Source organism: Globicephala melas, chromosome 12 (assembly GCF_963455315.2).
Source record: "Globicephala melas chromosome 12, mGloMel1.2, whole genome shotgun sequence".
NCBI classification, from domain to species: domain Eukaryota; kingdom Metazoa; phylum Chordata; class Mammalia; order Artiodactyla; family Delphinidae; genus Globicephala; species Globicephala melas.
Window position 1 is genome coordinate 927,837 of NC_083325.1, and position 15,434 is coordinate 943,270.

The 15,434-nt window shown below is 44.1% G+C and overlaps 2 protein-coding genes across 2 annotated transcripts in view; one reads left to right on the forward strand and one right to left on the reverse strand.

Moving 5' to 3' along the window:
- Nucleotides 1–1,006: 1,006 nt before the first annotated feature.
- On the reverse strand, nt 1,007–5,562 carry SOWAHC (sosondowah ankyrin repeat domain family member C). Its single transcript, XM_030845047.3, has one exon. The coding sequence runs from the start codon at nt 5,010–5,012 to the stop codon at nt 3,864–3,866; it is 1,149 nt and encodes a 382-aa protein (XP_030700907.1). The 5' UTR covers nt 5,013–5,562; the 3' UTR covers nt 1,007–3,863.
- SEPTIN10 (septin 10) overlaps nt 5,397–15,434 on the forward strand; it is a 54,201-nt gene continuing 44,163 nt past the window's right edge. The window contains exon 1 of the mRNA XM_030845046.3: nt 5,397–5,938. Coding sequence (XP_030700906.2) covers nt 5,912–5,938 — 27 coding nt within the window. The 5' untranslated portion in view covers nt 5,397–5,911. The remainder of the gene's footprint in view (nt 5,939–15,434) is intronic.

A 15,434-nucleotide genomic window follows, 5' to 3' on the forward strand; every position in this document is an offset into this window, starting at 1 on the left:
GTCTTTCTCTGTCTGACTTACTTCATTCGGTATGACAATCTCTAGGTCCATCTATGTTGCTGCAAGTGGCACTATTTCATTCTTTTTTACGGCTGAGTAAGATTCCATTGTATATATGTACCACATCTTTAACCATTCCTCTGTTGATGGACATTTTGGTTGCCTCCATGTCCTGGCTATTGTAAATAGTGCTGCAATGAACACTGGGGTGTGTGTATCTTTTCAAATTACACTTTTCTCCAGATATACGCCCAGGAGTGGGATTGCTGGGTCGTATGGTAATTCTATTTTTAGTTTTTTAAGGAACCTCCATACTGTTCTCCATAGTGGCTGCACCAATTTACCTTCCCACCAACAGTGTAAGAGGGTTCCCTTTGCTCCACACCCTCTCCAGCATGTATTTGTTTGTAGATTTTTTGATGATGGCCATTCTTCCTGGTGTGAGGTGATATCTCATTGTAGTTTTGATTTGCATTTCTCTAATAATTCGTGATGTTGAGCATCTTTTCATATGCTTTTTGGCCAACTATATGTCTTCTTTGGAGAAATGTCTATTTAGATCTTCCACCTATTTTTTGATTTTTTTTTGATATTGAGCTCTATGAGTTGTTTGCATGTTTTGGAGATTAATCCCTTGTCGGTCCTTTCATTTGAATTTTTTTTTTTAAGGTAGTGGTAGAGGTACTACCCTCTCCCCAAGCTGATTCCTCCACTACTGGTGCCCAGATGCAGCACCTTTGCCAAAATTTGGCAATTCAAAGTGCAGAAAAGATAATGTTGTGGAAAAGCATCAAGTCTTGAGATCTTACAGTCATTGACTTTGTAACCCTGAACAGCAACAACCTTCATTCCCTTATCTGTAAATTAAGGATATATGGCCAGTGATTTAAGGGATAGAAAAAGGATCAAATAGATGCAAACTTCAAAAAGCATTGTGTGAAATGTAAAACCCCAGACAGGTAAAAATATAAAGAACTATAGCGATTTAGACAATTCAGAGGAAAAATCTAGTGTGAACGTTTTATTTTGACAAAACAAACTTCACAAATTTTACATTCTAAACTCCCAAAGTTTCACTTATTTGAAAAGTAAGAGACAAGGCATCCTGGACTCCAAGATTTCAGGCATGAATAGACTAGTGCCATATTTTCAAGTTTTATAAGCTAGCTGTACTTTATACACCATAAAAGTGAAGAGAGCTGTGACAAATTCACTAGTGTCCAGTGCACCTGTAAGAAACACACTGACACACCTGGAATTTCTAACCAGTTTCACATCAACAACCTCTGAGTAACTGACGTGCATATTTCCATTAATAGTAGGCACAACTCCACAAACATCAAATTACACAAATCACTTGCTTTTTAAAATCTCAATTTGGAAACTGAAAAAATAAGAGGAACAGAGTTAAGCAGCTGCAAATGCTGCACTTACTGCACACAAGTACTGATATCATGACAAGGAATGCTAAAAGTTCCCCCAGGAATGATTTTTGAAATTTTAAAGTATATTTTATCTGAAAAGTTGAATTCTTTAATGTGAAAAGCAAGTTAAGTATTGACTCCATCCCTAAAGATCTAGCAAGTTACAGATTCTGTGCAATTAGGCACTAACATACACATTTGAGAGAGTAACACTGTTCAGTGGAACATGGAGGTGGTTCCGCAGTGTTTTTATGGTTCACTTTGGCTTCACACGTCCTTGAAACCTTAAGACTCAGTGAGAAGTTACAACTTATCCCACACTAGATACAGGCAATGTGGTTATGATCCGGAACAAATGACTGCTTTTCACCTTCAAGGAACCTAATTTTGATTTATACAAAATTAGATTTTCACCCACATGTATGGATAAAAGTGCTTCTCAAATGTACATATCCCACTTCCATAATCCTAAAACAAAAGTAAAGGCACACAAATGGACAATGGTTTATATATTTTATGTGAATGTTTTTCGTTAGTCTTTAAACAAAATCAATTGCTGTCTAGAGAGGTGTGACCAACTTGTTACAAATTTCTACAACTTTGGAAATTAAAGATCTAAGAACTCTCTAAACACTGCAGTTCTGTGCAATTCATGTATTGGTTCATTCACTCTGCAATCTGTTAACTCACTCTGTCATCACTATAGGCTGCAATACTTATATTGCAGCAACTATGAGACCAAAAAGGCCAAGGGAGAAGGACGTTTTGGAATTAGTCTCCCACAAGTCGTTTTGAATCTTGTTACAAGTGAATTTAATATGCCTGTGAGCTAAATTGAACAATAATTATAAAGACATTCACCCTAACATATTTGAACGAAATATAATTAAGAACCACAGTTAAACGAGTCTTTAATTTTAATGACCGATATTTTTTCACTTATATGTGAAGGGATTCAATAACCAGCAGCATTTAAATATAGAAATCGTCCCATCTATTTTCTTTTCCCTTTTATAAAGTGCTATTTTTAACTGGGTAGATTTACTAGCCAGCTTTCCAATAACTTCATTCCATGTCTCTAATAGATTCAAGGAAACACTGGAAAACTGAAAAGATTGAGTATTTTAAACATTTGCAAAACATTGCTACAAAGTATTGAGACTATGAATGTGTTTCATTAGTAAAATAAAAAGTGTACCTTGGGCTTCCCTGGTGGCGCAGTGGTTGAGAGTCCGCCTGCCGATGCAGGGGACACGGGTTCGTGCCCCAGTCCGGGAAGATCCCACATGCCGCGGAGCAGCTGGGCCCGTGAGCCGTGGCCGCTGAGCCTGCGCTCCGCAACGGGAGAGGCCACAGGAGCGAGAGGCCCGCGTTCCGCAAAAAAAAAAAAAAAAAGTGTACCTTATGTGAGAATATTAAGTTGATTTAATAATTACTTCACAGAAGCATCAGTTCATTAACATTTATGTCAATTTTTGTTAATAATCTAAACCAGAAACAGTTTCTGTAGGCAATTCAACTCTAAGCACTGTCAAATAGGGTCATGCCAAGTAGAACCAACGGTTAAATTACCCCCAGAATAAAAACTCAGACAAATTCAGACTTTTGGAAAAGCAAAACAAGTTAGTGAGAATCAGAACCAGAGGTAACATTTACTTAAAAGTACCATAGGTTGCTAAAAAGGGTTTTCTTTAAATAAAAATTTATGTAGTTATTAATAATGTACCTTAATACTAAGTGCAGTGGTATTAGAGATAATTAAGAGGAAACCACACAACAGATTAACTCAAAAGTGAATGTTGCCTATTTCTTTAGTTCAGTGACCAAAGCTGAAATTGCTTTTGAAAAGAGGTGAACACTACTTACAAGTAGGGTACCAAGAGATTTCCAACTGCATTCACATTATTCTCTAATTAGTATTTGTGCATTTCAACTCTGACTTGACCTTCAGTAGCATCTTAAAATCAAATGCAATTAGTAAAAACACAGGGTAGTATGTCGGTTTGTCCACACTTACAAACACTACCAGCTTCATTACAATTTGCATTTCCTGTTGCTCTTGGAAGAGTCGCCACTATTAAAAACAGATACGAATGTGCAATGCTCCTTACTCTGCATGGTAGCCGGCAATGTTTCAATCAAAGGGACCCTCAGTCATCAACTCTGCACCTGATTTTGATACACTTTCAGTCCTTAGAAACAGGGACTCCAGCGCAGAAGGGTGGCAGGGGGAAAAGAGGCCTAGGTCAAGGTTTGAGGAATCGCTTGGAAATCCACTGCAGCCATACTGCTAAGGAGAATTCCTCCCCGTCCTTTCCAACCCCCCGAAGTAAGAATGCAGCATTTAGCTTAAGTCTTTTCTGGTCTCACTTCCTTGTCTACACCTAGTACCCTATTCCTAAGACGACAAACAAGTCTTAGAACGTTCTAAAATCATTTTTACCCGAATACATTGGACTTGGGTCTCAGTTTGAATGAGGATGAGTGGCCTTTAAAAGACCGGTCTTCCTCTTCGTCCTCCCCCTCCTCCAGGGGCTGCTCCGGGTCTCTGAAAGAGGGTGTGGTGTGGATGATCTGGGTTCGGAAGCGGATTTTGTTGAGTCTGGGTTTCATCCGCCCACTAGAGCTGCCCGAGGCTTTGCGACCCGGCTCCTTCGCTTTGCCCGCAGCCAATCCCTCGGCCAGGTGATGGTGATGGTGGTGGTGGTCCCCGCCGTCCTCCAGAGCGTGCGACAGTCTGCCGGAGATGAGGGTCGAGGGCAGCACCCTCGAGAGCCTCCAGCGCCCTCCCCCGCTGCCCGCCGTGCTCTCGGCTTCGTCCTCGTCCAGGGCGCCCACCAGGGTCCGGATCTCCTCGGCGGTGCTCGGGCTCAGGTACTGCGAAGGCTTCTTGCCGCTGTAGTCGCGCACGTCCACGTCCGCGTCGTAGGCCCCGACCAGCAGCTTCACCACCTCCACGTGCCCGTGCATGGCCGCCAGGTGCAGTGCGGTGTAGCCGCCGCTTGTGCGCGCGTTGATGTTCACCGGCAGCCGGTGCTGGCCCGCGAAGCGCACCAGCAGGGCCAGCAGCTCCTGCCGGCCGTGCTTGGCCGCCCAGTGCAGGCAGGTGAAGCCGGTGATGAAGTCGCGCTTGGCCAGCAGGCCGGGCTCGCAGGCCAGCAGCCCCTCTAGGCTGTCCCAGCGGCCGTCGGCGGCCGACAGCATCCACGCGTGCTCCAGCGGGTCCAGCGTCAGCGCGCCCGCGCCCTCCTCCTCTGCCGCCGCGCCGTCCGCGCCCCCGGGGCCGCGCCGCAGCTGCGGGGAGCTGCCCGCCGCCTCCCGGGGCGCGGGGCGGCCGGGCCGCGGCGCATCGCCAGGCACCTCGGGCCGCGCGCCCTCTTCCGCGGGGCCGCCGCGGGGCCGCCTCCCCGGGGGCGCGCTCGGGGCTTCGTCCGCGGGGTCGGAGGGGTCGGCGGGGTATGCCGCCGAGTGCCCCGGCTCCCTGAGGCGGCCGCTGGCGCGCTGCTCGGGCGTCCCGCCCAGGGCGCCGCCGACGGGCTGCTCCAGCTCGGCCTGGTCCCGGGCCCCGCACTCCACTGGACCCTCCATCCGTGGCCGCGCACCTGGCCGGCTCCGCACCGACGCGGCTGGCCCCTCCTCAGGCCCCTCGGGCGCCGCAGCGGCCTGACTAGCCGCCACCGCCCCCCGGCCGCGCCCGCGGACACGCCCCCGCCGGACGGACACGCCCACTTCCGGCCTTCTCACTGGCCGCCTTATAGCTCCCGCGGGCCCCGCTCCTGTCCGACCCGCCCCCTTTCAGTCCCCGCGCAGGCCGCAATCAGTGCTCTCCCCGGAGAACACGCCCTGGCTCCACCCACTTCCGGCCCGTGAGCGGTCCGCAATGGCCGCTCCTGCCAGGGGACACGCCCAGACCCTGCCCACTTCCGGCGCCAGCTCCGGCCGCAATCTGTGCTTCAGCCCCGCCCCGGCGGTCGGAAAAGCAGTGTTCGCTTTTCCGCGCGTCTTTCTCCTCGCGTCCCGAGTGTGCTCCATTCCCTCCCCGGCACTAACTGGTGGTTCGCTAAAAGGTCCGGGCACTCCTGTGACAGGCCCGCTTCGCGCGCACGGCATCTGGGCGCGGTGGAGACGCGCAGCCCGCCCCGCCCCCCAGCTCACTGAGGCCGCTGGACCCCTCCTCTCATTTCCCCTCCCCTCCCTCTTGGACCCCTGCCCGCCGCGCCATCCGCCGGGACCCTACGTCACTGAGGCCGCGGGACCCCTCCCCTCAGCTCCCCTCCTTTCTCGACCGGACCCCGCCCCGCGCCATCCCGCCCGGCCCTCTACGTCACTGAGGGCGCCGGACCCCTCTCCGCCGCTCCTCCCTTTCTTCCTCCCGTCCGCCCCCTCCTGTCCCGTCCCGCCCCCAGCGCCCCTCAGCCGCCGGACGCGCCATTCGGCCGGCTGCAGCCGCATCGCTGGCCCTCCGCCCGCCCAGCCCAGCTCGTACCATGTCTTCCGAGGTGGCGCGGCACCTGGTGAGTCCCCCGCCCCCCCTCCCCGGGACCCCCGCCTTCCTGCCACGGCCCCTCCCGGCGGCCGAGGCTTCGCGGGGCTTCCCGTCTACCCTGAAGTTGAGTCTGAAGCGGGGGCGGTTTCTGTAACGGTCCCGAACGCGCGAGAGCGGGCCGGTGGCGGGCTGGCCCACTGACTCGGCCTCCTAGGCCTATAGAAGCCCCCCATTTTACCCAGTATCGACCTCCTTGGGATTGGAGCCTTTTTCTCCCGCCTTGGCGCCCTTTTCTGTTAAAATAACTGATGTGGCTGATTTGTTCGGTGTTCTCTACCTTTCAAGTCCCTTTTATGCACTGATCTCATTTCAGAGTAAGCCGTGGGATGGTCACAGTTGTGTCCTCGGCCATTCCAAGCTGTTCCTTGCCCTTTTCACTCTCATTCTCTTGTGAGTGCCGTGGAGTTTTCCAGACGCTATAAGTTGTGGAAGGACCACTTGCCTTTTGAAAATTTTGTTTTAATCTCTGATACTACAAATATCAGTGGTCGTAATCCTTGTAAACAAAAACTCTTCGGGGGGGCCACAACAGCGAGAGGCCCGCGTACCGCAAAAAAATAGAAAATAAATAAAAAATAAGGGAATCAAAAAAAAAACTCTTCGGGGGCCTGAGACCAAAAAGTTTGAAAAGTGCTGGTCTAAGCAGTCTCCCAGATTAAAAGTTTAGGTTGTGGGGACCTGAGAGGTTGGGTGATGTTCCCAAGTCACACAGCCCGTTTGTTTGATAGAGCCTGGAGAAGGGTTTTTGTCCTGATTCGGCCCAGGTCTCTTTCCTCTGTGTCCTGTCGTTAGGGAGGTCTCAGCTTTCCTGTCTGGACTGCCTTGTTACCGTTGCTGTGTTTGTGTGCACGTGTGGGTGAGGAAAATGTGTTTTAAACTCTTTGGTTCAGAGTGAAGTTCAGTCTTCAGAATTAAACTTGGGCTGGAGAGAGTTTAATAATTTAATTGATGGTGGATTTCTTGTCAGTTGCTGTGCTTATTTTGCAATAAGTTTACCTTTAATTAAACTTCTTGAGATAATTGTAAATTTTTGTGCAACTGTGAGAAGTAACAGAATTCCCCAGCACCCTTTACCCAGTCTTCCTTAATAATAACATGCTGCCAACCACAGTGAAGAGCACATCCAGGACACTGACTCTGCTGTGTGAGGACAGGGCTCTCCTTCGCCCCAGGGCCCGTCGCTGCCCTTTTGTAGCCACAGCCACTTCCTTTCCACTCCACCTCCTCCTTAGCCCCTAGCAACTACTGCAGTCTGTGATTTCTGTAAGTTTGTCATTTCGAGACTGATATATAATGGGATCGCCCAGTGTGTAACCTTTGGGGATTGGATATTTTTCACTCAGCAGCGTCCTCTGGAGGTTCATTCAGGTGTCGCAAGTATCATTAGTTTGTTCCTTTTAATTGCTGAGTAGTATTCCAGGGGGTGGATATACCACACTTTGAAGGACACCTAGGTTGTTTCCAGTGTTGGGCTGTTATGAATAAAGCTGCTTTAGTAATGTAGCATGAGGAAGGTGTAAGTCGTCAGTTCTCTGGGATTCACATGACAGTTGCATGTTTAGTTTCATAAGAAACTGCCGAACTCTTTCCCAGAGTTTCTGCACCGTTTTTCATTCCCGTCAGCAACGTATGCAAGACCAGTTTTTCCACATCCTCCCCAGCGCTTGGTGTTCCTGTTTTTTTATTTAGACCTTCCGATAGGTATGTAATGATATATTGGGGTTTTAACTTGCATTTTTCTAATGTGCTTGTTTGCCATCTGTATATTCTCCAGTGAAATGTCTCTTCATTTCTTTTGCACATTGTCTAATTGGATTTTTTTTTACTGCTGATTTTAGACGTTTTTAAAATATATATTCTAGACACCAGTCCTTGCTATGTGGTTTAAAATATATATTCTAGACACCAGTCCTTGCAAATGTTTTTCCTCATTCTTTGTGGGTTTTTTTCATCCTCTTAAAGAATCTTTTGCAGAGCAAACGTTTTTAAAAGTTTTGATAACATCCATTTTATCAGTTTTTCGTTATACGGATTGTACCTTTGTGTCAAGTCTAAGAATCCATTGCCTAACTCAAAATACCAAAGGTTTTCTCTAATTTTTTTCCTAACAGTTTTATAGTTTGTTTTACATCTAAACCTATGACCCATTTTGAGTTAATTTTTGTATAAGATACAAGACTTAGGTCAAGGGTCATTTTTGGCTTATGGATGCTCCAGCATTTGTTGAAAAGGCTGTCTGTCCTCTCTTGAATTGCTTTTGCACTTTCGTCAAAAATCAGTTGAGCGTGTTTGTGTGGATCTCTTTCTGGGGTCTCTGTTAGCATGCAGTCTTGATTCCTGTAGCTACATAAATAAGTCTTGAAATAGAGTCGACTGATGCTTCTCACTTTATTCTTATATTTCAAAAATTTTTTTGGCTATTCTAGTTTCTTTGCCTTTCATTATAAATTTTAGAATAGTCTTGTCTACCTACAAAGAATTTTGCTGGGATTTTGATAGATATTACATTAAGTCTACATATTAGTTTACGGAGAGGGATTTTTAAACTTACAGATTTCAATTCCTTACTAGTTATCTGGCTATTCACGTTATTTCACATTGGGTGAGTTGTGATGGTGTGTGGTTTTGTGATCCATTCCTTCCAAGTGGTCAAATTTCTGTGTATGGAGTTGTTCATAATATTATCTTATTATCCTTTTGATTTCTTCAGTCTGTAGTGACAGTCCCTGTTTCATTCCTGATATTGGTAATTTGCATCTTCTGCCTTTGTCAGTCTTGCTAGAAGTTTGTCAATTTCATTGATGTTTTCAAAGAACTATTTGTTTCATTGGTTTTTCTCTATTATTTTTGTATTTTCAATAAACTGATTACTGATCTTATCTTTATTTCCTTTGCTTGCTTTTGGTTTATTTCGCTCTTCTTTTTCTAAGTTCTTGAGGGGAGACCTTAGATCACTGATTTGAGACTTTTCCTCCTTTCTAATATAGGCACATGGTGTTAATGAATTTCCCTCTCAGCAGGGCTTTAGCTGTGTTCCACAGATTTTAGTATGTTGTATTTTCATTTTCATTCTACCTTTAGTTTTTAAAGAGCTCTGTGTTAAATCTCACTTGAAACTCTTCAGATTTTCAGACCTTTTTTTTTCATAGAAGAGGACATTAAGACTCAAAGATATGTTGTACAACACAGGGGGTATAGCCAGTATTTTGTAATAACTGTAAATGGAAACTGACCTTCAAAGGTTGTATTAAAAAGACTCAGGGAGGTTTAGTGCATGCTCAAGGAATCACAGCTGGTGATGATGAGGTCTGCTTTGGGCCATATTGTGCCTGCCACTGTCTCCACATGTCCCCCATTAGTAATTGCATAAGTTTTATGATTCAAGAGATCTTGACTGTATAGTTATTTATTGCTGACTCTGATAGTGGATCTTGTGATGACGTTGACTACCTTTTCCTGTCTCTTGAGAAACACACTCATAATTTTCTGCTTCTTCAGACTATCCTTACCAAAGCTTTTAAATGGTGTCCAGATCTTTTCAATTTCAAACTGCCTCTGTTATTTCCTATTTCAGATGCTATACTTTTGAACTCTTATGTTTCTTTTTCAGTTATCATTCAGTGAGGATAATTTTTTTATCTTAGAAGCTTCCCTCATTTGTTTTACTTTCTACCTTGAAGTTGTGACTTTTAATTCTTCTCTTTTATGTCCTGGAGTTAATTACCGTCTCAGTGTTTCTGATCTGGAGAGACATCCCTTCCCACTGGTCCAGGTCCTGTAATCATCATAAGATAATGAAAGACCGAGTTCCTGGCCCATCTTCTCTGAAGCTTACCCAGAGCGCTTTAACCTGTGGCAGTCTGTTGTACTGCTTGTTTGCCACTAGTCATGTGCTTCCTTGCAATACCTCCTAACTTATGTTTTGTATTGTTACTTAACTTTTCACATCAATTAAATTTTAGTGAACCTTGCATTTCCCCCCCACCCCCTAAATTAAATGATCTGTCTTCAGGAAAAGCAACCTGTAATATTCTTTGTATCCTCCGTAGCCATGATTATACGTCTTTGAGGACCGGTGTTGAATATTTTTTATATGGGAAGTATGTTCACCTTGAATCATTTTATTCTTGTTGAATGTTACACACATCAGTTATAAATTCTTACGGGCAGCTAGGAGCTGTTAGTCTGCATTTATGTTCTAACGAGGCTCCACCTTCCTCCAAGCTTTTGAGGTTTTTCCATGCTGATTTTGATCCTAACACAGTTCCAGACTGTAACTGTTTGTGTTGATTATTTATTTATTTATTTGGGTGTGTGGGAAAGGAGAAAGAGGGTGTTTTAAATTTTTGTAGTTTACTACAGAATAGACTTACTCTTCTCAAGAATATTTATTATCCCTTTATTTTTTATCTATCTATCTATTTATTTATTTTTGGCTGTGTTGGGTCTTTGTTGCTGCATGCAGGCTTTCTCTAGTTGTGGCGAGCAGGGGCTACTCTTTGTTGCAGTGCACGGGCTTCTTGTTGAGGTGACTTCTCTTGCGGAGCACGGGCTGTAGGTGCACGGGCTCAGTAGTTGTGGCTTACAGGCCCTAGAGCACAGGCTCAGTAGTTCTGGCTCACGGGCTTAGTTGCTCTGTGGCATGTGGGATCTTCCTGGACCAGGACTCAAACCCGTGTCCGCTGCATTGACAAGTGGATTCTTAACCACTGTGCCACCAGGGAAGTCCCTGGCCCTTTATTTTTAACCATACTAAATTAATTTTCTCTGCTTAAGATTTTAAGTATTCCTAGTACAAAATACCTGATTCTCAAGGCTTTTTCAATGAGAATAATTTTTACACTTCCTTTTGATCATATCTGGGAGAAAGTCTGATTTAGATGATGCTTTATTTTAAAATTTTATTTAACACCTTTTACAATTTGTGTCTACCACTGATTTGAAGATCACGGAAATAAGCAGCTCACAGTCTCAATAACAAAACCACAAGATTAAAACTACCATTTTAAATACCTTCAAAACCAATCATGATTTAGTATGCTTAGAATTTTTTATTACTTTTAGTAAATACGCATATTCTGCTCGAGTGTTCTTCCTGTCTTTGAAATTTTGTATTTGGCAGTTACACTTATTTGAAATTAACTACTTTCTTTGTATTTCTCAAAAAGTCCGGAGATTTCTTCATTGAGGATCTAGCTGAAGCAGTTTAGATACAATAGAACTCAAGGTTTCTTACACTATGTGATTCGTTCCAGAACTAGTCATTGTAAAGGTGAACTTTTGTGTGCTAATCTTAAAGTTGTCCAGAATTGTGTTTTGATGGCCCCTTTTTCCTCATTTGTTTTGGTTAATTTAAATAATGCCACAGGGATGTACAAGCTCCCTTTTGGCTGTCTGCAGGCTTTCCCTGTCAGAGGCAAATGAAGGTGTGTGGTTAGACTTTTACCAGCTTAGGGAAGCTCTGAGCCCTGGGTTTTCTGGAGCACTTCCAAGGACAGGATACTTTTAGACCATGTGTTTGGAGCATCTGTTTTGAGAAACATTGTGACCATATTCTCTCAGGAGCCATGATTGACTACATTCTAGAATTTTCAGATTTCTTTCAGTCTGCTTTTTCTGACACTAGAAAAATTTAAATTATGGAATAACTAAATTGTTGGGGCAAATTAAAAAGAATGAACCGGGTATTGAGACTACAAAAGGAAGGTAGAGTCAAACAGAGCATGTGAAAGATTTTTGAAATGCAGCCTTTGGGAGAAATGAAGTGGAGGAAAATGAACCTCGGTGTCAGAATTTCACTCCCATTTCTTTGTGTTACGAGGGAAGATGCTTGGAGATGCAAGTAAGTGGAAGTGGCAGCTGTGCCATAATGAACATGGAGGGCTGAGGCTGTGGAACCTCTGTTAGGGGAGAGGGATAAAGATACACCCTCTCAGCCGTGTTCCATTTAAGGCCATCCGGAATCTTTTCCTGTTGAAACAATCCTAAATACTCTGACATCTAGGCCTGAGACAACTGACAGATGGAAATGTAAGCATATGGCAGTTTAGCAGAGGTTGCATGGTAGTCATTTAGTTCACAAAGTATGTGTTTCAGAAATACTTATTAACAGAAGTAGAAATTATATAGGAGAAATAGGGTTGTTTTCTGGGATGTCAGACCTGAGTAAAACAACTGAAGCAAGTATTAAAATTATGACATATGCTGAAAAAATAAAATATGCATCGTGAGGCATAAGAAGGAGTTAAGGTTGGGGGAAAGGAGAAGAGGCAGTTTCTGTTTGAGATGTGTGTGCGGAGGGACCGGGAGGACGGGCTGGCCCTGCAGGTTCCTGCCAGGTGTGATGGGGTCCCCGGCCCCTCCAAGCCAGTTTCAGGCAGCCTGGCGTCACACAACCACAGGGCTTACCAAAGATGAGGTGCAAGAACTGTGGGACGTCTTCTCTGGTTTCCTTTCCCTCTCCTCTGAAGAACCGGATCAAGGTTATCCTGCCCTCTATTCGGACCATGTTTATGGAGACAGTGAGGAGTCCTTTTGTTCTCATTAGACAGTGTGATTGGTATGTGTAGGAAGAGGCCATAAGTAATGAAATGCTAGGTAGAGAGTATATTGATGGATACCATAAATGTTTTGTGAGTGGTCTGTACTCGTTTTTTCATGGACAAATGTAAGTTGTGCACAGTGATATTTTTGCTTAGTTGAGTGTATACTAACTGGATTGTTACTTTGCGTTATTAATTAAGCCAGGATTGCTTGAATGATTTTCAAACATTAAAAGATGTCTTTGTTATAAAGGAGCTTTGTTTTAAGATGAGTTATTAACTGGGGCCGTCCTGTATGTGTAAGTGGGAAATTGTCCTCATTGGCAAATTGGTAGCTAGGATGCTCAGTCTTCAGGGCAGTGACTCAGGGCTTCAGAAACAAAGGCATTGAATTCTCCTCACCAAGTCTCCTCTTGTGAAAGTATAACTAGCTTAGGGAAGGTTAGTCAGAGGTCACTTTCCTAACCCCTGGTGAGATCTCGGGAACCGAGAAAGGAGTTTGATTAGCAGTGAAAACAGGTGGGCAGTTGATTTAGGACCAACCTGGGTGAAGAGACTGGAGCGCAGGGCAGCGTGGAGAGAGCTGCGGAGGAAGATGGGAAATGCTGCATGCAAACGTGGCCTGTTTCAGTCTTTTGTCTAGAGCAGTAATTATCATTTTTCATTATTGCCCTTTCTGGAGAAAAATGAAATTTAAATCAAATTTAGTTAATTAATAACATTTAATTAGTCTTATTAAATTAATTGATCCAATTAATTAAGTTTTCCCTAATGAGAGGAATTCAGTACTAAAGAATAAATTTTTTCAGATAGGGTTGATTGAGCTTTGGAGGTCCACAAACCACTGATTTTTTTTTTTTTGGTCCCCCAAGAACCAATTTCTACCACCTTTGTGGTGAGGGGATACCCCCCATTGAGAATGCATGATCTAGAGTTAGTTTTTCTAGGAATAGGGCAACAGGTGTACTTTGTCTGCTGATGGATTTGAAAACTTAGTCTAAGACTGTAAATCGTCTGTACATTATGGATTAAATAAGGCATTTGTGAACCTACTCAGGACCTTAACTGTAGTGTTGTGTCTATGGAAACTGTATTCTAGATCCAAAAAGCTTACTGAAATGAACTTTTGGAAAATACAACCTATATGTGAGATGGTGATTTGTACTGGTTTTAAATTTATATAAAGAGTGAGGCCTTTTTGCCAAAACTCAATATTGAGCTTAGTATTAAAGGAAGAGATGGCCATGGATCAGCAGAGAAGTAATATTTTAGGCAGGAAGCAGATTCTTCATCTCAGACTCAGCCTGTATACTCAATCTTAAAACATCACGAGATGCCTTTCAATTGTATTTGCCAGTCATGAAAAAAATAGCTTTAAAATGTAATGTATATTTTTAAAAAACTAAAGGAAACTTTAACCATTATTTTCAACTTATTTAGATGAATCTTTACTTTTTTAGTGGTCTGGTAATCTCTAAAGATCTTTGCAAACACTAAAGTATTCAATGTATATTTTTGTCTGGGACACCACTGGGGTAACTGAATGCTCCCCGTGCTAACATGCATTCACTGGGGCAAGTGCTTGACTTGCATTATCACATTTCTCCTCCCGACTCCATGAGCCGAGTACTGTTATCTCCGTTTTGGGGGTTGAGGGTTAACTCTCTCAAAATTTGTTAACAGACTGTCTCTTGTTTTTCTCCTGTTGTGCTGGTGCCTCTTTGGCCCGGGCCCTGGCACATGGCTTTGGCAGTTGCTTAGTGCTCCCGACCTTTGTATCTCTTGCCACCATAAGCAGTTAGCTCCAGCAGCCCTCTTTTTTAAATTTATTTTTATTATTTATTTATTTATTTATGGTCGCATTGGGTCTTCGTTGCTGCGCGCGGGCTTTCTCTAGTTGCGGTGAGTGGGGGCTACTCTTCGTTGCGATGCACGGGCTTCTTATTGCAGTGGCTTCTCTTGTTGCAGAGCACGGGCTCCAGGCGCGCGGGCTTCAGTAGTTGCGGCATGCAGGCTCAGTAGTTGTGGCTTGCGGGCTCTAGAGCGCAGGCTCAGTAGTTGTGGCACACGGGCTTAGTTGCTCCGCGGCATGTGGGATCTTCCCGGACCAGGGCTCGAACCTGTGTCCTCTGCACTGGCAGGCGGATTCTTAACCACTGCGCCACCAGGGAAATCCCAGCAGTCTTCTTAAGCCATACATTTACACTGATGTCATGTTAACCCTTCTCTCTTGTGACCTCGGTCATTGAGACAATTTCTAGGGGCTCTCTGTTTCGGGAAAAGATAGGCTGCTTGTCATATAGTAACAGAGATTCTGTTGTGTGGAAAAGAATTATAATTTACAGTTTCCACATGACTCTGAGAGCCAAAAGAACCTAATACTTAACTGTAATTTGAACAATTGGAGAGACTGTTTTATTCTCATTGCATATTTGCATATTTTGTTGAATATTTTCTTTTTTATTGCTTCTCACAAATAATCATACATGTATCATCTAAATCATTTAGTTTGTCTGCAGATATTCTGTTTTTGTTAGCTACTGCTTTCCCATGTATTGATTACTTACTTAAAAATTTTTGTTATATCTTTAAGAATTAACTTTTTTATTAAGCTATAATTTATGCACAGTGAAATTTACTTTTTTAGTACAAGGTTTCATGAGTTCTGATGAATACATACAGTCATGTAACCACAACCACAATGAAAAATAGAGAACTGTTCCAGCATCCTCCACCCCACATTCCTTGGTGCTTCTTTGCAGCCCTCCTCCTAGTCTCTATCACTTTTCTGCCCCTATTTGGGCTCAGTAGTTGTGGTTTGCGGGCTCTAGAGCACAGGCTCAGTAGTTGTGGCGCACAGGCTTAGTTGCTCCGCGGCATGTGGGATCTTCCTGGACCAGGGATTGAACCCGTGCCCCCTGC